The 26,686-nt window shown below is 38.7% G+C and overlaps 2 protein-coding genes across 2 annotated transcripts; both read right to left on the reverse strand.

Annotated features, from left to right (window-relative positions):
* Positions 1–9,260: 9,260 nt before the first annotated feature.
* Positions 9,261–10,025, reverse strand: LOC149208531 (uncharacterized). The gene has a single exon (XM_089398370.1). The coding sequence runs from the start codon at positions 10,023–10,025 to the stop codon at positions 9,261–9,263; it is 765 nt and encodes a 254-aa protein (XP_089254496.1).
* Positions 10,026–11,090: 1,065 nt separating this feature from the next.
* Positions 11,091–11,552, reverse strand: LOC149208532 (uncharacterized). The gene has a single exon (XM_089398371.1). It carries the CDS (start codon positions 11,550–11,552, stop codon positions 11,091–11,093), a length of 462 nt encoding a protein of 153 aa, XP_089254497.1.
* Between the last annotated feature and the right edge of the window lie 15,134 nt (positions 11,553–26,686).

Consider the following 26,686-nt stretch of genomic DNA (forward strand, 5'->3'; position numbering starts at 1 on the left):
GTGGAAACCCAATGCGGGAGAAAACCACCTGCTGCAATATGTCTCTATCTTCTTTCAAGAAATTCTTTTTACAATGATTTTGTACTGGTGCAGTCCTTTACCAGCACGCAGGCTGCAACCTACAGAGAGCTACAACTCTCTCTCGTTTTCCAGTCTCTCCTGGAAGGGAGCTACAACCCCCTACTTCTTTTCATGAAGAATCAAATGATCAACAAGTATACAATAGATACAGTCCACTACAGATATCAGATCAGTAATTACAGAAATAACCCAGAACACCTTATGAACAGAAATATACAGTTAACAGATCATCTTAAGACAGGGACGCATATTTTCTTTCTGTGACCTGCGACTGGACGCAGTCTACCTTCCACTGATCTGCGTGCCGACGCACTGTTCCTCTATGCTTTTCTGCGACCGGCGCATCCAGAAACACTATCGCGCCGCGTCTTTTGCTTCAGAGACGCACCCAATAACACAGTCGCGCCGCGTCCTTTGCCTCAGAGACGCACCTGAGCCTTTACTGTACTGCGTCCCAGCGCACTTTCCCTTCACTGAACCTGCGTCCCTTCAGATATAAAAGATATGAGGACTTCAGAACCAACCCAAACACTCAGATCCACAATTCTGATCATGCGCCATAGAGATCACAGTCCATTAGAAGATTCGCCTTCATAGATCTGGACTAGATCTCACCAAAAGATATTCAACCAAGATGATACTTAATCCAAATGAACTCCTTTCCTTTATATAGGCAAGCTTCTCCCCAAAACATGGAACAATACCACGAGCCGACACCATAGAAACACAAAACCGTCGGCTAGATACCACGCAAGAAACCCCCACGTGTTTTTCTCTGCCTTGAAATGTGTGCACTGGGCGGACGCACCTCCTGAACGGCTGGCCGGCGTCCCTGGACGCGGGTTCTCTATGGTATACCTGCGGGGACGCACTTGCTGAACATATTTCCTGCGTCCTTCTTGATTTATCACCTGAATGGGTTTGCCATCAAGGACAACACCTGAATCATAATGCCAACAATCTCCCCCTTTGGACTTGATGGCAACCACATAATCTTCAGCTTCATTCTCCCCCTTTGACATCAAGAGCAAAGGGTATGCTCCCCCTATGCTCATGCATATCCAGATCTGTAACCAGAAATCCATCATGAAGGAGATAGAGACATATTGCAGCTATTTCCAAGATCTCCTTCTCCATAATGCCAACAATGCATTATGTGCTCCCCCTGAGCCTATACCACCAATAGGAAGATGATCAACAGTAAGATGATGCATCAACAACCCCCAGCTTTTGCCTGAGGTATTCAAAAGTGTCCCTGGGCAACGGTTTGGTGAAAATATCAGCAACTTGTTCCTTAGAAGGAACATACTCCAACTTGACCTTCTGTTCAAGTACTTGTTCCTGGAGAAAATGGTACTTGATTGGTATGTGCTTGGTTTTTGAATGCATAACCAGATTCTTTGAGATGCTGATTGCACTTGTGTTGTCACATAAGATAGGGATTGGAGGAGTACAAGTGATTTGATAATCCTGCAAATTCTGCATCATCCAAAGGAGTTGGGTGCAACAAGATGCAGCAGCAACATATTCCGCTTCAGCTGTAGACAAGGCAATTGAACTCTGTTTCTTGCTGAACCAAGAGACCAGTCTGGGACCCATAAAGAACGCACCACCACTTGTGCTTTTCCTGTCATCCACGCTTCCGGCCCAATCTGCATCTGTATAGGCATGAAGAGTAAGATCTGTATCTCTAGGATACCATAAGCCATAATTTTGAGTCCCTTGAAGATATTTGAAAATTCTCTTCACTGCTTGAAGATGAGTCTCCTTCGGATTTGCCTGAAATCTTCCAACTATTCCAACTGCATGCATGATGTCTGGTCGGGTACCTGTCAAATATAGTAAACTTCCAATCATAGATCTGTAGGTTGGTTGATGTACTGCTGCAGATTCATCATTTTCACTGAGACTACATCCTGTGACCATGGGTGTACATACTGGTTTTGCATCTTCCATGCCATATTTCTTCAAAATCTGCTTGAGATACTTGGTTTGAGATAAAAGGATTCCTCCTTCCTTCTGTTGGATTTGCAAACCAAGGAAATATGTCAGTTCTCCTAGCAAGGACATTTCAAATTCTTTCTGCATGACTGAGGTAAAGCTTTGACTCATAGCTTCTTCACTGCTGCCAAAAATAATGTCATCTACATACACAACAAGTATTAGCAATTTGTCATTTTCAACTTTTATATACAGATTGCTATCTGCTGAACCTTTTAAGAAACCTTGTTGATGAAGATATTTGTCCAACCGGTAGTACCAAGCCCTTGGAGCTTGTTTGAGACCATAGAGAGCCTTTTTCAATCGGCATACAAGATTTGGATCATTTCCAAGAATGAACCCATCTGGCTGTTCAATGTACACTTCTTCTTCCAAGTCTCCATTCAAAAAGGCTGATTTCACATCCATTTGAAATACTTTGAAGTTCTGAAAACTTGAGAGAGCAAGGAACATTCGGATGGCCTCAAGTCTTGCAACAGGAGCAAAAGTTTCTTCAAAGTCTATTCCTTCTTGCTGCGCATACCCTTTACAGACGAGTCTGGCTTTGTTTCTAATTACTTCTCCATTTTCATTCAATTTATTTTTGAAGACCCATTTTGTTCCAATAACATTCTTATCTTTTGGTCTAGGAACCAGCTCCCAAGTGTTGTTCTTTTCGATTTGCTCAAGTTCTTCATCCATTGCTTTCACCCAACATTCATCTTTGCATGCCTCTTTCACATTTTGTGGTTCGGTGGAGGAAAGTAATGCCAAATAGCTTGAAGCTTCTGCAACTGTTCTTCTAGTTTGTATACCTGCTTCTTTTTGTCCCATGATCTGAGATTCTGGATGGTTCTTCTGAACATATCTGGATGGAGTCTTTTCTTCTATTCTTGTCCGTTCTTCTGCTTCTTCGTGAGGTTCTTCTTGAGATTCTTCTTGAGGTTCTTCTTCTTCATCATTCTGTCTTTGAGGGTAGCTCTCATCTTCTTCGATGTCTTCACGATGTATTTGCCTAGGAATATATCCCTTTTCATCAACCACTACATCAATGCTGTCAACAATTCTGCCAAGTCTTTTATTGTAGCATTTGTATGCTTTGCTATGTGGAGAATAGCCAAGAAGAATGCCTTCATCTGCTCTAGGATCAAGTTTGCCAAGCTGCTCCTCAGTATTCTTGATATAGCATTTGCTCCCAAATATTTTGAAGTGCTTTACCGAAGGAGTTTTACCACTCCAGAGCTCATGAGGGGTTTGAGTGCTGTTCACCCGGACATTTGTCTTGTTGAGAATAATAACCGCAGTATGTGCAGCCTCACCCCAGAAGGTTGCGGGGGTTCCTGATTCATCAAGCATAGCACGAGCCATTTGTTGGATTGTTCTGTTCATTCTTTCAACAACTCCATTTTGCTGAGGCGTTCTAGCTGTAGAGAATTCTCTCCTTATCCCATGTTCATCACAGAAATCGAAAAATTCATTTGAAGTAAATTCCCCACCTCTGTCAGATCTGAGGCACTTAATTTTGTGACCTGATTCATTTTCAGCCAAGGCTTTGAAGGTTTTGAATTTTTCGAATGCTTCATCTTTGTGCTTCATAAGACCTAACCAAACAAACCTGGAGAAATCGTCAATAAATAATATCAAGTATTCCTCTCCTCTAGGTGTTCTTTTTCTGAATGGTCCACATACATCTGTATGTACTAGCTCAAGAGGCATGCTGGCTGATCCTTCTTTCTCTGGAAAGTTAGTTCTGGTTTGTTTTCCAAACTGACATGATCTGCATATGGTGTTGTCAGGAATTTTGATATCTGGAAGATCGCGAACTGCCTGATATTTGCAAGCTTTCCTTATTTGTGAGAAGCTTAGATGTCCCAACCTTCGATGCCATAACCAGTGCTCTTCATTCTTTCTTAGATAGCATTGTTGTTGTCCTTCATCAAATATGTATAGATTATTTGGAGTTCTCTTTCCTTTGAGAACTGTTTTACCTGTATCAAGATCACGAACAAGGCATCCATTTGATCTGAATATAACCTCGGTTCTTTGATCACACATCTGGCTGACACTTAGTAGATTATGCTTCAATCCATCAACAAACAAAACATTTCCAGCCTTAACATCTTCTTTTAAAGGAGCAATACCTTTTCCTTTTATAGTTGCAGGAGTATCATTTCCAAAAGAGACTTTCTTTCCCTTTTCTAAATTAGAATAAGACTCAAGTTTTTCTTTATCACCTGTCATATGCTTCGAACATCCACTGTCAATGTACCATAGATTTTCTTGTCCTTCTGCATAAAATGCTATCCCACATCTTTCTGTTTGAGGTTCCTTTATTCTCCATGTTTTGGCGCCTGAGGCTTGTTCCTTTTTCTGCTCTTGTACCTTTCTTTCCGGATACCTGCTTCTGCATTCAAAGTCTTTATGTCCAAAATTATTGCAAATAGAACATTCAACTTCATTTTCAAGAGCTGAAAAGTTGTTATAGGTCCTTTTTGTAATCCCTGTCATACTTCTTTGTTTTTGAGCTTCCCTAGTCATGATTGTTTTATACGCAACACATTGAGCTGCTTTGTGACCAAAGTTATGGCAAGAAAAGCATTGTCCATTGAAGAAGCTTCTGCGATTATTGGATCTACCAGCCAACTGATTGTAATTTCTATTTTCATCTATTCTTGAACCAAATTGAGAAGATTTTACCTGTGGCTGGTTGTGGCTTTTGTTCATCCTTAAGCTGGATTGCCCCTGATAGTTTCTGCTTGACATTTGTCCCTGCTTTACCTGATGATCTTCCTTGTGCTCTTGCTCATTTCTTCTTGCTGCATCAAGATAACTTTTTGAAGTGGATGCTTGAGAAGTTTCTCCATTATAGCCCAAACCTGTCTTATTTAGTGGAGACCGCTGCACACTGATAATCTCATCCAAAGTTTCAGATCCTTTGACAAACTTGAGATTAATAGTTTTTGTTTTCTCAATTTCTTTTCTAAGACCAACAATTTCACCTTCTAATTTTTCAAGATGTTTTTCCTTTTCATCAATTTGGAATTGTAGAGTATCAATAATCATGTTCTTTTCTTCTATGCATCTCTTGAGTCTAGTAATTTCATCATAAAGGTTATCCACATCTACAGCATCCTCATAATCATCATCTTCAAATGCCATTAACAACCTATATTTATTACCTTGTTCATCTTCATCACTGTTTGATAAGCCATCACTATCTTCATGGGTGTAGTAGCTTTTCTTATTTGCGCTTTGTTTCTTGTTCCATCTAACTGGTTCCTTTCCTTTATCCTTATAAGAACATTTTGCAGCATAATGACCTACTCTTCCACAAGCAAAGCATTTGAAAGGTAGCTTACCTCTGAACCTTCCAGAACCTCTTTGAAGATTTCTGACAAAATTTGATTCTTCTTCCTCTTCTTCTGGATCATGGCTTGCTTCATAGTAATCTTCTTTGCCTGATGCTTTAAAAGCAGCCTCCCTTCTGTCTGATGGTCCTCCCTTTCTCATTTCATAAGCAGTTAGAATTCCATGTAGCTGAGACATAGTAAGAACACGGAGATTTTCTTTTTCTTCTATTGCAGATACTTTGGATTCAAACTTGGGGGATAATGATCTTAGAATCTTTTGAACTACTAGAGACTCCTTTACTTCTTCACCCAAATTTTTCATACAATTTACAATCTCATCTACCCGAAGAAAATAATTAGCCACACTTTCATCATTATACATCTTGAGAGTCTCATATTGAATTCTGAGAGTTTGAAGTTTGGCTTGTTTTACCTGTTCATCTCCTTCATAGCTTGTGATCATTTTGTCCCATATTTCTTTTGCTGATTTGAAGTGCATTACCTTCATGAATTCTGTTTGGGATATACTTCCTAATAGAGTACTGACTGCTTTTGCATTTGTTTCATACTTCTTTTTCTCAGCTGGATCTGTAGGAGTAGCTGAAGGAAAAGCATAGCCTGTTTCTACAATGTCCCAAACTTCAGTACCAAGAGATTGAAGATATGCAGTAACTCTTACCTTCCAATAATTGAAGTTTGTCCCATCAAAAACTGGTGGCCTGATTGATGCTTCTCTCTCGTAGTTGCTCATGATGAACGATCTACCTTCAAGCGATCAAGCTTTTCTGAAGGACCTGCTCTGATACCAATTGTTGGAAATAATACTGAGAGGGGGGGTGAATCAGTATTATCAAGCAATTTACCAAATCTTCCTTATTTGATCTTTTGAATTATTCTTGCATATCAGTACCATAAAATAATGAGCATGAAAAATAGACAGTCACACCAAAGAACACAAGATGTAAGGTGGAAACCCAATGCGGGAGAAAACCACCTGCTGCAATATGTCTCTATCTTCTTTCAAGAAATTCTTTTTACAATGATTTTGTACTGGTGCAGTCCTTTACCAGCACGCAGGCTGCAACCTGCAGAGAGCTACAACTCTCTCTCGTTTTCCAGTCTCTCCTGGAAGGGAGCTACAACCCCCTACTTCTTTTCATGAAGAATCAAATGATCAACAAGTATACAACAGATACAGTCCACTACAGATATCAGATCAGTAATTACAGAAATAACCCAGAACACCTTATGAACAGAAATATACAGTTAACAGATCATCTTAAGACAGGGACGCATATTTTCTTTCTGTGACCTGCGACTGGACGCAGTCTACCTTCCACTGATCTGCGTGCCGACGCACTGTTCCTCTATGCTTTGCTGCGACCGGCGCATCCAGAAACACTATCGCGCCGCGTCTTTTGCTTCAGAGACGCACCCAATAACACAGTCGCGCCGCGTCCTTTGCCTCAGAGACGCACCTGAGCCTTTACTGTACTGCGTCCCGGCGCACTTTCCCTTCACTGAACCTGCGTCCCTTCAGATATAAAAGATATGAGGACTTCAGAACCAACCCAAACACTCAGATCCACAGATCTGATCATGCGCCATAGAGATCACAGTCCATTAGAAGATTCGCCTTCATAGATCTGGACTAGATCTCACCAAAAGATATTCAACCAAGATGATACTTAATCCAAATGAACTCCTTTCCTTTATATAGGCAAGCTTCTCCCCAAAACATGGAACAATACCACGAGCCGACACCATAGAAACACAAAACCGTCGGCTAGATACCACGCAAGAAACCCCCACGTGTTTTTCTCTGCCTTGAAATGTGTGCACTGGGCGGACGCACCTCCTGAACGGCTGGCCGGCGTCCCTGGACGCGGGTTCTCTATGGTATACCTGCGGGGACGCACTTGCTGAACATATTTCCTGCGTCCTTCTTGATTTATCACCTGAATGGGTTTGCCATCAAGGACAACACCTGAATCATAATGCCAACATATCTTTTGTTCGGATTTTTTGATGGCTTAACAGCCAACAGAAGAAATCAATCTTTGGAATAGTGGAGAAATTCCAGATGTTGTTCCAAGGTGCTGGGTTGAGGGGAACATGGGGTCTTTCCTTGATTTTGGCATAGCCCTGTGCCACCGAATAACCAATCTGCTTTTCTCCCTAGCCTCTCGAGTCCTTCTTTTTTGCGTGTATAGGGGTAGATCCATGGAGCAACTGAAGCAGCGTGGCATATTCTGGCAACCATGCAGCTGGGACATTGGGCGTTTTCCAGCCTGCCCAACTATCTCCATGCCAATCCGATATATCCCAAAGCGATTTTATGTTAGCTTCGTCCATCCACGTCTTCAGCTCTCTCCTTAGACTCGAATTTGCTAGCGGAGGTCTGTTCATAATACTATCCTCCCAAATTCTGATATGTTTACCATTCCCGGGTATCCAATAGGCATTATCTCTTATTAGTGGCCCAAATTTGGAGATTAGATTGTTGAGAGGGGATCTAAGATGGTCCTTTTGCTGCTCCAGACACTGAAATCTCTGGTCTCTGAAGCATTTCTTCCACAGCACCAACTGAACCCATCCAGGATTTGGCGTTATAATCTTCCAAATTAGTTTAGCTCCCATTGCTAAATTCTGAGTGTTTAGATATTTAAAATTTAATCCTCCTTCCTGTAGCGGCCTAGATACTATTTCCCAGTTTACTAAGGAGAGTCTCTTCTCATTATTCGTGCCTCCTTTCCAAAGGAATTTTTAGATTAGCTCCTCCATGTTTTTAATGATTCCCATTGGTGCCAAAAGAACAGAAAAATTAAAGAGAGGCAGGCTGCTCAACACTGATTTAATTAGCACTGATTTCCCGGCCAAGTTGAGCCAAGATGTCCCCCAGGCCTGCATTTTGGATTTGATTTTTTCAATCTGTGGGAGCCAATCCTTGCTTGTAGCTCTCTTGTGGAAGACAGGTAGCCCGAGGTATTTGAAGGAAGTCCAAGATGCTGAAGCTGCAAAGCCCAGACATCTGGCTATGGAGCTAGCAGCAACTACTGAAACATTCCAGCAATAAGTATGGCACTTACCCCTGTTTAATTCACTGCCCGAATCTTGGCAGTAGTCTTCCAGAACCTCTTTGAATTTCCTTGCCATCAGTTGAGAAGCAGCCCCAAGGAGCAGAGTATCGTCTGCAAAGAGTGCATGATTGATGCTTTTGGTCCCTCTTGCTATGCATAATCCAGCTATCTCTTGGTCTTGTTGTTTCTTGTTTAAGTGAAAACTAAGGGCAGAGGCCTGCAACACAAAGAGGAGAGGTGATAGGGGGCACCCCTGCCTCAGCCCTCTAGATGCTTTAAAGAAATCTGCAGCCCTGCCATTCACAAGAGGAGCAATCCAAGGTTCGGAGATACAAGCTTTGATCCATTTGATGAAATTTTGTCCAAATACCAGTTTGTGCATTACATCAAATAGAAATTTATGTCTAACACAATCAAATGCATTACCTAGATCGAGTTTAATAACCATAACTTGTTATTTTCGGCGCTGACTCGAGTGGATCACCTCTTGGACCAAGATGAAATTGTCTACCTACTACCTGCCTTGTATAAAGCCGCCTTGGTTCTCCAGGATGACTTTAGGGAGGATTTTCTTCAATATGTTTGCTATAACTTTAGTGATCACTTTGTATCCAATGTTGCATAAGGATATTGGATGGAATCTATTAAAGGAGTTAGCCCCTTTTTCTTTGGGAATAAGGGCGAGGAAAGTTGAGTTTGTGCAGCCCCCAATTTTCTGGCATTCTTGGGATTTTTGAATCATTTTCATAAAATCCTTCTCCACTATCTGCTAGCATGTTTGAAGAAACCTGGGTGTGAATCCATCAGGACCCGGAGCTTTGTCGGGTTCCATTGCAAAGAGCGCATCTTTGACTTCAATTGTAGAAATTTTATTTTCGAGAATTTGATTCATTTTTGTAGTGATGAGCTTGGGGACATCGTCTAACATTTTGGCGTTCTGGATGGTCCCCACGACTTCAGAATACATTTTTTCAAAGTGATTTGATGCAGCCTTCTTGATGCTGACAAAGTCTTTTAAGGTGCTATCCTCATTTTTAATTTCTGAAATACTGTTACGACATTTTCTAGCTTGGGCCTGCTTATGAAAAAAGGAGGAATTACAGTCTCCAGCCTTGAGCCATAGACTCCTTGACTTGAGCCTCCAAAATTCCTCTTCTGCCAGGCATGCCCTATGGAATTTTTGTTGCAGCTGGTATTCCTTATCTAGCTCTTCTTTGGTGATTTCGGCAACTTCCAGATGAAGGTGCTGAATTTCCAGATCTTTTTGAATTTTTTTCCTGTCCATTGCAGGATTAGGCAAGGTCTTTACCCAGCCCTTCAACATCTTTTTAACCCTGCGAAGTTTTTCCTCCCATACAAAGAATGGAGATCCCTTGACCGGCTCTTTCCAGCACTCTCTAATCTTTTGCAAGAAATCTGTCTCTTTGGTCCATAGGGAGCTAAACCTGAAAGGTATAGGCCCTAGATCCTTAGAAGGAATCAGTTCTAGACTGATAGGCTTATGATCTGAGACACTTCTTTGGAGAATGCGCATTCTAGCCTCCAGCCCGAAGAGAAGGAAGGAGGTTTGAATAAGAAATCGGTCAAGTCTTGCTGCTATGTGTCCTGGCCCTACTCTCTTGTTTGACCAAGTGAATGTGCCTGTGATTGGTTTTATATCTTGCAGGTCCCATTCTTGCATGAGATCTTTGGCCCATTCTCTTGTCGAATCCTTGAATATGCCGCCTCCTCTTTTTTCTGAGGCTCGGAGTGTGAGATTTAGATCTCCAGCAATTATAATATTTTCCAAGTTCTATAGATCTACTAGACTTTTGATGGAGTCCCAACAGTTCTTTTTCTCACCTGCATTGTTAGGAGCATACACATTGAATATACAAATAATCTCCTTTGTTTCTAAATGCTGCAACTTTAAGAAAATCCAATGGGTATTTAGGGACTCAGAGATTAGTGAAAACTTGTTTGAGTTCCAGAGCACCCCAAGTCCTCCTGACGCTCCATGGGCATACATTGCATGCGCTCCATTTTTTTCCAAAATTTTTTGCTTGCTTGGAGGAAGGCTGAGTCCTCCAACTTGGTCTCCTGGATGAGGAGGATATCTAGGGATTCCAATCTTATTAAGCTATGCATTTCTTCTTCCTTAGCTGAGGTACCCATCCCCCTACAATTCCAGGAGACTATCTTCATTATTTATTTTTGCCTTGGAGGGCTCCCTTAGAGCCCTGTGATTGAATCCTAGTCGCCTTCGGGGTTTTAGCTAGGAGCTTCTCTAGTGTTGGCTGGCTGCCCTGGAATTTGTCCTTGTAGGTTTCTTGTTCTCTTTTATCTTTCGCAGATTTGCCCCTAGTGTAGATCTTTTGGGAGAGGACTGGGATTCCCTGATTTCCCCTTCTTCCTCTGAATCTTCGGATTCTTGGGTTTCCTCCTCTTCTTTTGAAGCTTTCTCTTTGGTTCTCTCTGGTATACTTTTGATGGAGGGGGAAGCTTTATGGGCAGAGATCTCTTTTGGTACTTCTGTATCCTGTGTGATCATGGTTTTAGATCCAAGGATATCAAATTTATGTCCTTGGCTTTCCCTGGCTGATTTTTGAGCAATGCCCTCTTAAGGGATTTTGGTACTGCCATTTTTGTTCTTCCTGTGAGAGGTTTTGGATCGCTTTGCCTGATTCCATCCATATTCCTTTCCTTTTTCTTCCATCCCTTTGGACGGACAGTCCCTGGTAAAATGCCCATAGACATGGCACTTCCGGCATTTGAATGGCAGTTGCTCATAGTCCAGTTTCTGTATATGAGTCCAGGGACCAACCACTATTTTGATGGCTTTCAGCAGTCCTACCTCCAGATCTACCTCTACACAGATTTTGGCACAGTCATATTGATCCTTGCTATTAGCCTTGTCTATGAATTTTCCAAGGGTGTTGCCAATATGCTTCAAAGAATCCCAGTTCCAGCAGTGAACTGGTAGGTTGGGGAGTCTCACCCACACCGGGACCGCTGTGGGCACGTCCACTGCTGGATCGAAGTCTGGTGTCCATTTGTTTAAGTACAGCCCTTGGGGGCCCATGAAGTAGGGGCCATTCCTGAAAATTAGGTCTTTGTCTTCTTTTGTAGAAAATTCAAACAAGAAGTAGCCTCTCCCGAGGAAGTAAGAGGTTACCTTATTTTGGATCAGAGGTGCCCAGTTCCTGGCAACCCAGTTCTCGGTTGTCTTCGGGGAAGGCCAGAGTCCTGTAAACTGACCTACCAGAGCCCGATCTACCAGAGAGAGAGCTACTTGGATCGGCCCTTCCGGCGGGAGAGCGATCTCTGGGATATCTTCCAGCCTTTTCACAAACTTCGCTGCTTCCGTGCATTTCTTCTTAGGCAGGGAGGCTAGAAGGGTTTTGAAGGCCTCTGCTGCAGAGGGAGGAGGAGGAGAAAGAGGAGGCTCCTCCATGGTGAGCCAAAAGTTCCAGCCAGGGCAGCCGCAGCCGGGAGCAGGACCCTCGGCGAACCCTCACGAGCACCAAGACGGACCCTCCGTGATTACCCTCACAGGCTCTAGACAGGATTTTTAGTGGTCTCCTATGCAGGCTTATAACGCGTGGTGAGCGGCTGCTCACAGAGGCTCGGCTCCCGCAGAGTGCGGGCTTCACAGGTTGCAGAGCTCGGGCCCTAGATTTCCCAGCGAGCGAGTTGACACAACCATTTCATTATTAGCCTTAGTTAAGTTTCTAATATTCAGTAATCCACATGCCAAAAAATTGGTATGTGCAGATGGGTAATGTATACAAAAGTGTAAAAGAAAAAGGAACAAAGGTTATATGAACATATTGTTTTTCACAGGAGCAATATTTATGCATGCATTCGCTAAATAAATGCCAAAATACTATTTTATAATATCTATCGATTTGTTAAAAATAAATAATCATTCTACAAAGTGTTAAAGTGTTATTAAGCATTGAAATGATCTATTAATTATGTGTGGATTTACTGAATAAATTATTACGTTAACCAGAAATGGAAATAGACAAATACTTAAATATTTTTTGTATGTGAAAATATTGGGAAAATAAAATTTTACACCTGAAGTAGAGAACTGGCTAAATCAAAGGCGATCTACATTGACATAAGGTTTAGCCAATGAATTAAAAAGAGGCATATAGGTAAATTTCATCCATGGAAATTAAATTTTGCTTATTTGGAAAATATGATGATATGTTATTCTGTTATTTCTAAATTCAATAAGGAACTAAGGTGGAATGCTTCTATGCTCCAGTTTCACTATTTTGTGTTATTATTAGCTATTATTCTATAACTTTTTGTTTTCAATCTGTGACTATTAATTTAGACAATTTATTTTGGGACAAGGTCCTACCTCATGATAATGCAAGTCTAAGTGGGTTTTTGTTGTTATTATCTGACTCGTTGTTCTGTTTAATATAAAATATCATGTTATTTTAGCCTGTCTATAACATTATTGCATTAAATTCTTCTTCTTTTTTTTTCTAGTGAAATACAAGATAGCTCGTGAGTGAGAGATTCATGTCGATGTCACCTGGAGAACATTGGTAAAGGGGGGGGGATATAGATCCTAGCCCTATCATCAACCCTAATTTTAACAACTCTGAATTTGATCAATGTAACTTTGGTAATGAGCTTGCATATCTCAAAATGCTTTTGGAAGAACTTATAAGAAACAAACATGATGATTAGAATGTTATCATCTCGTTCATGAATTCTCTCCAATGTAACTAGTGGTAGATGCAGGATAGATTAGAAAATTTGTAGAGGGGTCACGAGCACTTACAAGAAAAACTAAATTGCTTTGAAGGTATATTGGATCATATGTAGAAACACATAAACTATGAATTTTATCTTTTGCCTTAAACGAGTTTAGGAATAGAGAATCCTATTCCATAAATACCACTCATAGTTAATAACTTTTGGGTATGTATTAATCCTGAATTTTTTCTTGAACTATGTTTATTTTTCTTTTGTGGAAATGAAGAAAAATTTTGTCAAGCTATTATTGACACTTTAATCCTTTTTCTTCATAAATTGATACTTATTTCCATTTACAAATGCTTCTAGAATTTTTGATCATTCGAGATTTTCCTTTTCCTACCATGGCATCCACATATTCTGTTACCCTTGTATTATTTTTATTTAAAATTTGATGAGACTATCATTTTGTTTCATTGGGATGTTGTATCCAATCCACGTGTGCTCAAATTCATATTTAGTCTTTAATATCTTATCATTTACACTTTATTGATCTTCAACATTTTTTTTGATGAATTAAAAATATTTTTATTTAGCATATTGCACAACACTATCATCAAATGTTAAAAATGGAAAAAAATAAAATGAAAGCTTCTTTCACACCTTTGCTACAAATGTAAGAAGTTAGAACTAGATAAATATCTAAATAAAATACTATACGACTATAATATGGGTACTATAGCATTATATAATATTAGGGACTAGTTGTAATCTCAATTATAACATTGTTTGAGAGCTCATTAACTAAATAGCCATTGACAAAATTAGCCCTTTTTGTCCATGCCTCGACTCCACATACTAAATTAAATTTATGCACACTACGGAGGAATAAAACATGACTCGATATTGTCAATGTTCATTAACAAACTCCCCCAAATGCAATTTCTCCACATGTCCTTTTTGTTGCAGTTCCCCCCATAGCATTTCTCCTTCCTTCACAAATTAATTAGAAAGATTATCTTAGAATTGACTATTGCAAAATGAAATATGTATTTTTTCACAACACTTTCAAAAATAAAACGCATAGTTTAATGTATGATGAGATATTTCTTTCAACTTCAAAAAAATAATTTATTGTATTTGTAACAAACCTAGTTGAATTCCTATGTAAAAATAGAATAAAAATAAGACCAAGATCACAGGACATGTATTCCAAGCTAAATATTGGGAAACACATAGTGATGGGGTATCACTTGTCGTTAATTAATGACTATGGAAATTGGCCAAGGCATTGGAAAAGATGAAGTGGCATTTATTTACATTTTATTTATGAAAATAATGAAAATAGGAGAAAATAAAGGTGGAAGGTCACATAATTTCATGTGAGGAAAATTGAAGGAAAATTGAGGAAAAGTGAAGAAAATAGAGGCCTTAATGATAAAAAGGCTTTTAAGGATCAAATCACAGTTTTTTTAGTCAGTGTGTGAAACCTTTTGTCATTTTTATCTTGGATCTCTCTCTATTCTCTCTCTCTCTCTCTCTCATACTCTTGCACACTTAGAGAAATCTTGGAGAATTGTTGGGGCATTCTTGGAGCACTCCACGTGGGATTCACTCAATGAAACTCTAACATAGCACATGTGTACGTGGTATACTAAACAACACCCTTAATTTTACTACATATTAGAAAATACCTCTAAAAATTACTTTTTTTATTACCCTACCAATAGGAACCTAATCCGTCTTCTCAATTTAAAAAACCCTTGCTTTCACTAGATATTGTAGGCATCCAATTTTTTATTAACATTTTTTATATCCCTTTATATTTATATCCTTTTATTTTCATGAACAATGGTAAGGAAAGAATAACCTAAATAATAGGTAGTTGAAAACTTGAAAGTTTTAATTAAAAAAGGCATATATGAGTTCATCGATTTACAATTACATATTCTGGAAAATTCGAGTGGAAAATACATAGATTTGAACTCTCAATTTCTTCTATATTGTATTAAATCTAGAAAAGGTACACTACAATAGTTCAAAACAAAATCTTGATAACAAACACAATGGGGCACCTTTCATCTCTCTTATATAATAGGAAGAGTAGAGAAAGTACAATGATTATGGACACATGAAAAAGCCTACTTAGGTGGACTTTCTCAAATTTTAGCCCTAACCTAATCACCTAGTGCACCATAGTTGCATGGTAAGAATGTCAGGTAAGTGTATCTCCATTAGAAGATGACCTGGAGCATGCAAGAATGCATCCCTTCCTTGAGATTTGTGTCCTCTACCTAGGATGGGAATTTCTCATTCATTAGTATTCTAATTGACTAGGAATATGCACCCTTCTAATAATAATAGACCATGCATGCTAAAAATAACAAAAGAAAAGATATGATAATAGAAAACGCTATCCAAAATTGAAATTCTTGAATCTAAAACAACATCTAAATTGGAATTAACTGAAGGTGGCATATGCATGCCCTCAACCTGAAATAGTCTACTTCACTATCTCTTGTGGCATGTATGTTTCCTCTAACAAGAAATAGTCAATATCATTGTCTCTTGTACTTTCATTCAGCTGGTTCATCACAAATGAAAGGGAAAGGTGATGGTTCCATATCCATTGTCTTCTCTGCTACCCCATCATTGGGAGGATCACTAATAAAGCAATAGGTAAAAACTCTTAACACATGCATTACACATAGATCATAGAGGCACTAGTAACATGATGCATTTTTTTTTGGATGAAGGATACTTGGGAGTGGGAATGGGGAGCGACATTTCAAAATCCCTTGTGTTGCAATCGATTTTGGGGCCGAATTTTATATAATATATATTTTTATATATTTTGATGCATATGTGTCAACAAAAATGTGTATAATGATGAACTAGTGATAAAAAAACATTAAAACATGGATTAAACCATATAACATCATTCATTTAGTAGTTATAATATTCATCAATGACAAGTTCAAAAATTACAAGTTCTCATTTATATAATAGGTAAGGGTGCACATAACTAAAATAACATCGTGTGCAATCCATTTTTGAACTGAAAATTCATCAAAAATAGTCTCTAAATGGCCTCTAACATCCAAAAAATCATGCTACAACAAATACCTACATATCATAAAAATCATTTCCTATCTTTAGATCTTTGTCATTAATATCACCCTCTAAGCATTAACGTAAGATATAAAAAAATGTAGCATGTCAAGTGAAGATTTTGTTTAGGTGATGGGTACATTTTTAGTAGGGTCATGATAGAGGAGTTCAACAACTAATGTCACTAACATCAAGGTACATAAAGGGATTGATTCTCTTGATTAAATACGAGTTTCATGCCCTAGTACATGACAAAATCCAATAGAAACCTTCCAATACACCCAATCCTGAAATCCTAAAAAACTGATAAGTCTGCTAGATTTTGAGTGAGATCTAAAATTCTACTTTCTCCTTATGAAATACAATGAGGTCGGAACCACTCTCAAACATCCTGAGTAATTTCATGCTAATGTTAAAAATTTAGGCAATATTGACATTCTCCTTTATATTTCATCCATTTAATTTAAGAATTTAGCATTACCATGAATTGCATATCAATACTAGGGTCATAGGCTTAAATATTAGGCTACTCTAGACCTAATATTGATATAATTTTTTCTTTCTCCCTCCCACTCATGATACTCCCACGATACTCCTAAGCCTCTATTTGTCCATCCCACTTGTTTTTTTCCTCTGCGAGGAAAATATATTTTATAAAAAAATACCTTATAATACACATATTTCTATACAACATATAAAAACCATTTACCCCCCAATTATATTCTCAATGTATTATTTCATTTTTTATGCTGCAATATGAATTCACATGGTATGGTATTTATTTACCAGTGAAGGTCCCGTGGAGCACTCTAGTTTTCATTGGATTTGGAAAAGAAATCAAAGAAAAATTGGAAAGCACAAGGGAATAACATGATCAACAACTATAGCGAGATTGTTTTAGAGGTAAGGAGTTGCATGTATGATTTACTTACTATTTTTGGCATGCATGGTATATGCATGTGATTACTGGGTTATGATCTATCATTGGCATAGACGATTTCCTGGATTGACATCAGTTGTACCTAGCCTTGCTATTTCCTAGATAGCCATTATGTTGTGGGTTTTCCCATTTATATTCTAATTTGTGCTCGTGTTCCTTATGGTTGTGGGATGAGTTACTAGTTCATGGAACCTTGATTGGAAAAACATTATGGAACCATTGGTGGGTTGAGTTACTAGCCTTGGATTCTTGGTTGGACAAATTCTCTAGAGCCCTACGACAATTGTGGGTTCAATTACTAGTGTTGCAGCGAGTTGGAACAAATATTGTGTAGCCTTGTATGGCTTCGGTAGAGACTGATCTGGTGATGGTCAGTGATATTAAACGATGAGGTGGAATCACTGGTTGTGGGTTGAGGTGATTTTGCCTCTTGAAGCCTTGGTTTGTTTATTTTTTTTCTTATTCCATTAGATCCGACATTCATGCTTGGAACATGGCATGCAGTTGATTGGATGAAAGGGAGATTTGGCTCAACCCAATATATGGTTGGGTGGTACGTGGACATCCTTGACTTGGTTGGTAATTGTATATGTTAATAAGAGAAATTATTATATTGTGATTGATCTATATATGTTGGCAATATGTTGGTGATATTATGGCCTAGCTACTATGGTTTACATGTTTGTTAATTTCTAATTATATGTTGTTCATATGATGTGTGTCTTTTGTGGTTCTTCTAATGATTTGTTTATCTATTGTTTGGTCAATGAATGTGTGAGCTAACAAATGTTGTTTAAACTATTATGATAGGGTATTAGACCTCATTTGTGAATCTAAGATAAGTTACAGACCGCTCTGCTCAGATATGCATCCATGACCTATAGATTACATGTCTGCCATATGTTTGACGAAATCTCTATCATCATTAGGTTTTGTTAGGTCAAATCCTTGATCAAGTTTTGTGTTGGAGGATTTTTATTTGTGTAATTTATTGTTTTTGAAACTCTCATCAAGTTTTGGGTAGTGATCTAGAGTCTAGTGCTGAAAAGGTGACATTGATGCCACGGTTGCAGGCTTAGAACTATAGAATTCCTTCAGAAACTCTGATAGATCTAGAATTCTAGTTAAATTAAACACAAGTAATTTGTTGATATTTAAGAGAGGAGAGAAAGAATTTTCTCCATAAAATCAATGTATTAAATTAATGAACAATAGTAATACATTAGCAACCAAACCTCTAATCCCAAAGGGAGGTGGTTATAAAAAAATTGTCGAATCTAGAAAACTAGGAAAAATAGTAAAAAACTAGAAAAGGCTAAGATAAGCTAAAGGGAGGCCTAAAATAGCAACAATGACTCAATAAAACCTATGCCAACTATCAGCCATGAGGAACGCATGAGGAGGAGCATATTTCCCAAGGAAGGCAACTTTTAAACATGCTAAAATGGTCCGGGGGACCAAATCCCTTGATTTAAGGGCGAAACTTCATGTGGGATGCTAATCCTCAAAGAACTCAAGTGGATGAGATGTGGTTAGGTGAGAACATGAAATTAGATGTCTAAATGGTTTATGAAAATGGTTCGACCAATATTTCCATAATATTAAGCCTTTAAAGTCAAAAAACAAGGAAAAGTTGGTCCACCAAGCTAGTTCACCAAAAACCAAGTGTGAACATGATTTTTAGTGCATGTGGCTAAGTCAAGGATAATTAGGCTAAAAAATAAATGTAGATGTTAGGATTATGTTCCAACACCCCCCCTTCATCCTAACTCACTTATCTAAACTGAGTCCTGTCCAAGATGCCATGTTAGGTACTCAGGTACAACAAATAAAAGATCCCCATAAAATGAAAAAAGAGGGAAAACCTCATGGGAAAACCCCCCCTACAAGAGGAAAAAAGGGCTAAGTGGCCAGAAGGGCCTACTTAGCTATCTCCACCACTCCAAGCATAGCTCTCATTTCTAAAAATTTCTTTTTAGTGAAAGACTTGGTGAAGATGTCTGCAACGTGCTTCTTAGTGGGGCAGTACTACAATGATATGACTCAGTCACAAATCAGCTCACGGATGTAACGAATGTGAATCTCGATGTGCCTGGTCCTCTGCCTCTGAAATAGATTAATCAATATATGAATGGACCCCTGATTGTCATAAAATATGATAGTCAAAAGTGGATACTGAATACCAAACTCGGAGAGAAGCCCTTGCAACCAAACAACCTGTGTAGCTGCATTCACTGCACCTCTATATTATGCCTCAGTTGTAGATAAATAAATCATGGATTTATTCTTGGTAGACTAGCAAAAGGACCCTAAACCAAAGTGGAAAACATAACTAGAGGTGGACTTGCGGTTTGTACCATCGCTAGCCCAATCAAAATCTGTGTACCCAATCAGTGAAAGTGGGCAATTTGCAACATAAAAGATACCAAAACTGGAAGTACCTTTCACATATCTAAGGATTCTCTTTGCATATTTCCAGTGAAGGTCATGGGGCTCCTGTATATATCTAGAAAAAAACTCCTACTGCAAAATATATATCAGGTTGGGCGTGAGTAAGATACAACAAACTCCCAACCAACTATCGAAATAGTGTACTGTCCACCAAAGGTGTAGTATCCGCATCCTCAAATCTGATCCCCAAAAGAAAGAGAGATGTTGCTAGCTTGCATTTTGTCATCTGAAAGCAGACAAGTAGATCTTATGCATACTTATACTATGCCATCTTGATCCCTGAAGTAGACTGAGAAGCTTCAAGACCAAGAAAGTAGTGGAACAGTCCCTTTGTCATGGAAAATTGATCGTGTAATGTTGATTTTAGTAAATCAGTAATTGAGGTAAGGTTCCATGTCATCAATAAATCATCTACATAATGTACTATCTACAAAATGGAATCATCATGTTGCAGCAAATAAACATTCGGATCAGATTTACATCGAATGACTCCAATGGAAAGCAGGAAAGAATCCATCTTTGCATACCAGGCTCTTGGAGCCTGTTTTTGGCCATAAAAATATTTCTTTAATTTGCAAATGAGGGAAGAGCTCTAAATCTATCCATGTGGTTACTCCATATATATCTCCTCCTTGAGATCTCCACGAAGAAATGTACTCTTCACATCCATGTGATGAACTTCCCATCTGTGAGAAGCAGCAATGGCTAAAACTAGTCGAATGGAGTCCATTTTTGCAATAGGTGAAAATGTCTCTGTGTAGTCTATGCCATGTACTTGTGAGTCTCCTTTTGCAACAAGTAAAGCTTTGTACTTTCTGATCTCACCATCTTCAGCAATCTTTGTTTGATAGATCCATCAACATCGAACAATATTTCTTCCTTTCGGAAGTGGAACCAAGTCCCATGTGTTGTTTTCCATGAGAGTAGAGTACTCTTCATCCATGGCAGCATCCCAAAGCGGGTTTCTAGCAGCCTCAGAGTGTATGGATTTGAACCATGTATTATATAGCAATGTATGGGAAGCAATGGTTCGGTGGTAGCCAGGGCTTGAGGAGCCCCAAAAAATTGTGATCTAGTCCTTCTCGCATCTGCAGGATCACAGACTAGTTCACCCACATCTTGCAAGTCTTTCCTTTACCAAGTTGGCAGCTGAGTTGGAGCAGCCATGACCTATTCCTCATCCTTAAAATCATACCCAATAGGCTTCTCTGATGGCTGTTCTGAAGTGCTCGAAGAAGTTTCGAACTCCTCCTGATCAGTGGCAACAAGCGGTTCCTCGGCAGGGTCTGCTGAAAAATCATGCAGTGATTCTTCTTCAAACTTCACACTTCGAGCTACAAGGAACTTTTTAGTGTGAGAGTCCAGCAATCTATATCCTTTGACACTGTCAAGATATCCAACAAAGATACATTCAACACTTTGAGGCTCCAAAGCCTTCCTCTTATCTGTCGGAATGTGAGCCCATGCTTGTGAACCAAAAATGCGAAAGTGCGACACTTTTGGTTTCTTACCAGTCCAACATTCAAATGGAGTGGTCCCTTTGAATGCTTTGTGAGGAACGCAATTCTAAATGTATGTTTCATAATTAATAGCTTCAACCCATAGCTTAGGAGCTAATGGTTTGGATTGCAGCATAAAATTGGCCATCTCTTTTAACGACCAATTTTTCCTCTCCATGACACCATTCTATTGTGGTGTATATGGAACTGTGTGTTGTAACTGTATACCTACATCAATACAAAGTTGTTGCACATATTTGTTGACATACTCCCCCCCATTATCAGTACAGAGTATCTTAATCTTACACACAAACTCATTCTTAGGAAGTGCTTTAAATTCTATAAGGCATTCAAATACTTCCGATTTTAATTTCAGAAAAAATACCCAAGTAAAGCAAGAGAAATCATCTATGAAGGTGAGTACATATCGAGCCTTACTGATTGAAGGCTGCGGGAATGGACTCGTGATGTCACTATGAATCAGTCCAAGAGGTGAAGAAGCTCTCTGTGTCTTCCCTTTGTCAAACTTTTTCTCTGGATGCTTGCCAAGAATGCATCCTTGACATACACCGCTTGTGAATTTAATAGCAGGCAATCCTTCTACCATGTTTTCCTTGATGAGTTGATGCAGGTACTTATAGTTTAGATGGACAAATATTTCATGCCATAACCTATTGATATCATTAGATTGTGATAGAAATACAGTGCTAATAGATTTAGAACAAAGTGGGAGAATAAATACAAATGAGAACTGTGATCTACAATTCCATGTGCAAGCTGTGAGCCCATGGAAATGTCAGTAATCACTGTAGAGTTCGGAGTGAACTCCACCTTCCTTCTAGAGCCAGATTGAGTGATCTAATATATTGAGAGAAGATTTGTGGACAGTGAGGGAACATGAAGAACATTTATGAAACAACCTCCTCCAAGGTCTATAATTCCTTCTCCGCACACCTTTGCGGGTGTGGCATCTCCCAAGTAAATTGGGGATCTGGTGCTTTCTTCGATGGAGGAAAATTCATCTTTTGATGCATCCATATGGTTCGATGCACCTAAATCAAGGATCCAAGCTGATGGAGTGGATGTGACAGCCATTAAAGCATGACCATCTCGTGGTATCCCTCTCCCATTTCCCGTTCTGTTATCATGCTTCTTCTTTGCATTCTCGAGCATGGTGAGATTTTGTTGCTACAATTGCTTAGCCATCTCATCGATTGTTTTCCTCATGCAATTTTCTCTAGGATGAAAACCTTTGGAATAGTAGCTGCAAAGTTTTCTTTCCTTATTCTTCTTGCCCTTGGGCAAAGAAGAGCTCTTTGAAGATGGTACGGGTCTCTCCTTCTTCGATTCATTAAATTTACCCTTCCCTTTTTTCTTGTCTCTTCCCCTGCTCTTTGGAGCATTAGTAGCTGTAAGTGCTTGGTTCTTTGAACACTTGATGGCACTCATTTAGACTAACTTAGCTTGCTCTTGAGTCAATGCTGCAATGAAGTCATTCAATGGAGGCATTTTCCATTTTTCTGAGTCAATTTAGATTCTTGAAAAGACGACACAAATACGGAATATTCAAGGCCTAATTTCGAGAGAATCGAAAGGATGAGTTGATCTTCCTCTTTATTGACTCCACATGCATCAAGTTCAATGAGTAGGGATTTAAACTTGGTGAATTATTCTTGCAGGTTGCTGAAATGAGTTGGACTGAGGGATATGAGTTCATTCTCTAGTTGATGCACTCTCATTTCATCCTGCTTGTCGAATAGTCCTTCCAATGTGGTCCAGACCGCATTGAGAGTAGTGGCTCCGCTAACATGAAAGAAGAGTTCTCTAGAAATTGATAGGCATATCTGCCCAATTGATTCATCTAATTTATTGAAATACTTGATCTTCTTCGCTACAGAAGTCGTTACAGTCTCAGTTCGCATTGTTACCCTATAAATCCCTTTACTTCAGAGGAGTAGAGTAATCTCTGTCTTCCATTCAAAGTAATTGAAAGGATTTAGAACGAGTTTGGTGGGATGAGAGAGATGATCCATTGCTGCTTTTTTCACCTCCTGATGATCTATACCTGCAAATAAAACCATGTAAAATCCACTAGATTTGAACTAGCTTTGATACCATGTAGAATTCCTGCAGAAACTCCGATAGAACTAGAATTCTAGTTAAATTAAACACAAGTAATTTGCTGATATTCAAGAGAGGAGAGAAAGAACTTTCTCCATAAAATAAATATATTAAATTAATGAAAAATAGTAATACATGAGCAACAAAAACTCTAATCCCAAAGGGAGGTGGTTATATAGAAATTGCCGAATCTAGAAAACTAGGAAAAAAACTAGGAAAGGCTAAGAAAAGCTAAAGGGAGGCCTAAAATAGCAACAATGACTCAAGACAACCTATGCAAACTATCGGCCATGAGGAAAGCATGAGGAGGGGTGAATTTCCCAAGGAAGGCAACTTTAAAACATGCTAACATTGTCTTGGGGACCAAATCCCTTGATTTAAGGGGGAATCTTCATGTGGGGCACCAATTCTCAAATAATTCAAGTGGATGAGGTGTGGTTAGGTGTGAACATGTACCTAGATGTATACATGGTTTAGGAAAGTGGTTTGACCAATATTTCTATAATATTAAGCCTTTAAAGGCAAAAACAAGGGAAAGTTGGTCCACTGAGCTAGTTTACCAAAAACCAAGTGTGAACATGATTTTTAGTGCATGTGGCTAAGTCAAGGATACTTAGGCTAAAAAATAAATGTAGATGTTAGGATTATATTCCAACAAGAACTAGGAAATTATGAATATAGTTTCTACCTTGCACATTTATGAATGCAACTAGATGCTTAAAATTGCATGGATTCAGGATTATGCAAGCGATTGGGAGTCCAAGTAAGTTAAAAATAAGTATAGCTCAGGGTTAGGGCACATGGAGTGGTTGTTTAGCTCTTGGGGGTCTTTTAGCTATTAAGGAAGGTCAGTAAGTTTCTATTTGTTGGCCCCATCATCTTAATTGTATCTAGGAGGTTGAGTCATATCATACTAACTCTTGATCATATGTTTATCCAGGTAGACCAATGAGATTGAGTAAATGTGGGAGGAGGGTGTTACATAGTGGTATCAGAGCTCCAAGGTTCAACAAGTGGACTAGATGGGAAGAATGTGTTTGTCATGCATGTAAGTTAGTTGTATATGTTCTTCATATGTATGCATGGTGTTGGTAGTTGTTCCAGTTATGTGTCGTCATGTAGAGTTCGATGATGTTGGGGTTGGTATGTTTGGTATGTTGATTTCATTATATACATACATATATTATGCTAATTTGGATTCATTGGTGCAGATGAGATAGCCTCCCCTAAACTTCACTGAGGTACATTTTATTTTGTTTATATTTGGTTATGTGACCTGGTATGCTTGCAAGAAGTAGAGGATCAAATTTGACAAGCTAGACAGTGGACTATAGTTCACATGATTATCCCTACAAATCAAATGAGAAACATGGTGATGAGTACTCCCCTAACATAGAAGACACATTGAGAAGTTTGAAATCAAAGATAGGAGTTATAAGGCAGATAATGAAAAAATAATTTAGTCATAGCAAAGACTTGTTAGGGCACAGGAGAAAAACGTATAGGTTAATGCAATTATCCTTTAGATTTTTTCAAACTTGCAGAGATAGGGACTACCTAGGATTCATCATGGACAAGAGGAAAGGACCAATGGGGCATATGGTAGCAGGTCTCCATCGGGATACAGTTTTGACAAGGATGACACAGTTAGAGATGGTAGGTTCTTGGACACACCTAATAGGAGGGATAATTATTGTGGATTTCATTCTAGTTTTAGTTTAGAGAGACAACATCATCATCACCATCACCATTTATACAGGAGGAGTGAGAAGTAGTAATTTCCAGAGGAATTCAAGAAAGAAATCCTCCCACATTTTATGGAGAAATGAAGAAGTCACAAGATGAAAAATATTGGTTTCTTGGGATGAATATAGAATTTCATAGGTATTCAGGAAGAGGAGTTGACTTGGAGTGAGATCGAGAGAATTTTTAGGAAGAAGTATCTATCTGATAGATACTATGATGACAGGGCAAAGGAGTTATATGAGTTGGAGATGGGATCTATGAAGAATTAGGAGTATACTAGTAGGTTTTTGGGGTTGTTGAGATATGTGCCTTATCTTAAGGAGGATAAAACGAAGATTCATCCGTGGGTTGTTGATAGCATTCAAAGATAGAATTGAATTTTATGAGCCTAGCGCATTAGAGGAAGAAATCAGAAATTTGACACATTGTTATGAGAAATCGAAACACAGGTCTGAGACTTAGCAGGATTTGAAAGGTAATGATAACAACAAGGGAAAGTGGATTAAGAAGGGAGGAAACCCACAAGATAGAGATGACAAGGATAATGCAACATCGCATAAGAAGTTCAATGGGGCTAACATAAGATAGGGATTTTAGTGTGAGGAGGAAAACAAGGGTGATGGTAGGAATCCTTTGAATTCTTCGACTCATGGAAAGGATCAACGAAGGAGAGATTTTACACAACATCAAGGTGGCAGAACATAGATTTATAGTGCTCAGGAAGCGCATAAAATTAGGGATATTAGATAGATTATTCCGTGGATCTATGCATCATCAGATAATAGGAAGGCTGATCATCAGGCATTTATTATCAAGATGGAAGGTAATCTTTTTTATGAAGTTGTTTATATTTTGACTGACCTTGGATCTGGGTATATTTATATCAATCCTCACCTGGTGGATAAGTGTGGTTTGAATAAATAAGTGCATGCAGAATATTGGTTAGTGCAATTGGTTAGGTTTACTAAGAAAAGAGTGCATCATTGGGTTAGGTTTACTCTCAGGTTATGAATTGATCATAGGAAGTTGAACATGGTGACGATTAAGAACAGGTATCCTTTATCGTGGATTGATGACTTGTTCGATCATCTAGAGAGAGCAATAGTGTCCTCAAAGATTTATTTGACATCAGGATATGACCAGGTACACATTAAATAAGGGGAAATATACAATACTTCTTTCCAGACTAGGTATGGGCATTATGAGTTTGTTAAAGTTCCTTTTTCTTTGACTATTTCTCTAGTTGCTTTCATGTGTTTGATGAATAGTGTGTTGCATCCTTGTTTGGAAAAGTTTGTGATTATATTCATTGATGATATATTAATATATTCTAAGAAAGAGGAAGAGCATGCCAAACACTTAGTAGCAGTGTTAACATTGTTGAGAGAGAATTAGTTGTATTCTAAGCATAAGAAATGCAATTTATTTTAGACAAAGGATCATTACTTGGGGCATGTGGTTTCCAAGGAAGGTATAACAATGGATCTAGAAAAGATCAGAGTTATCATGGAGTGGAAGACTCCTAGAAATATGGATGAGGTCGTATCATTCATGGGGTTAGAAGGTTATTATAGGATGTTCATCTGGAACTTCTCACAGATCACATATCTTACTACATCCTTGCAC

Source organism: Pinus tabuliformis, chromosome 1_2 (genome assembly GCF_031772625.1).
Source record: "Pinus tabuliformis cultivar Carrire ecotype Pingquan chromosome 1_2, CPIR1, whole genome shotgun sequence".
Lineage (NCBI taxonomy): Eukaryota > Viridiplantae > Streptophyta > Pinopsida > Pinales > Pinaceae > Pinus > Pinus tabuliformis.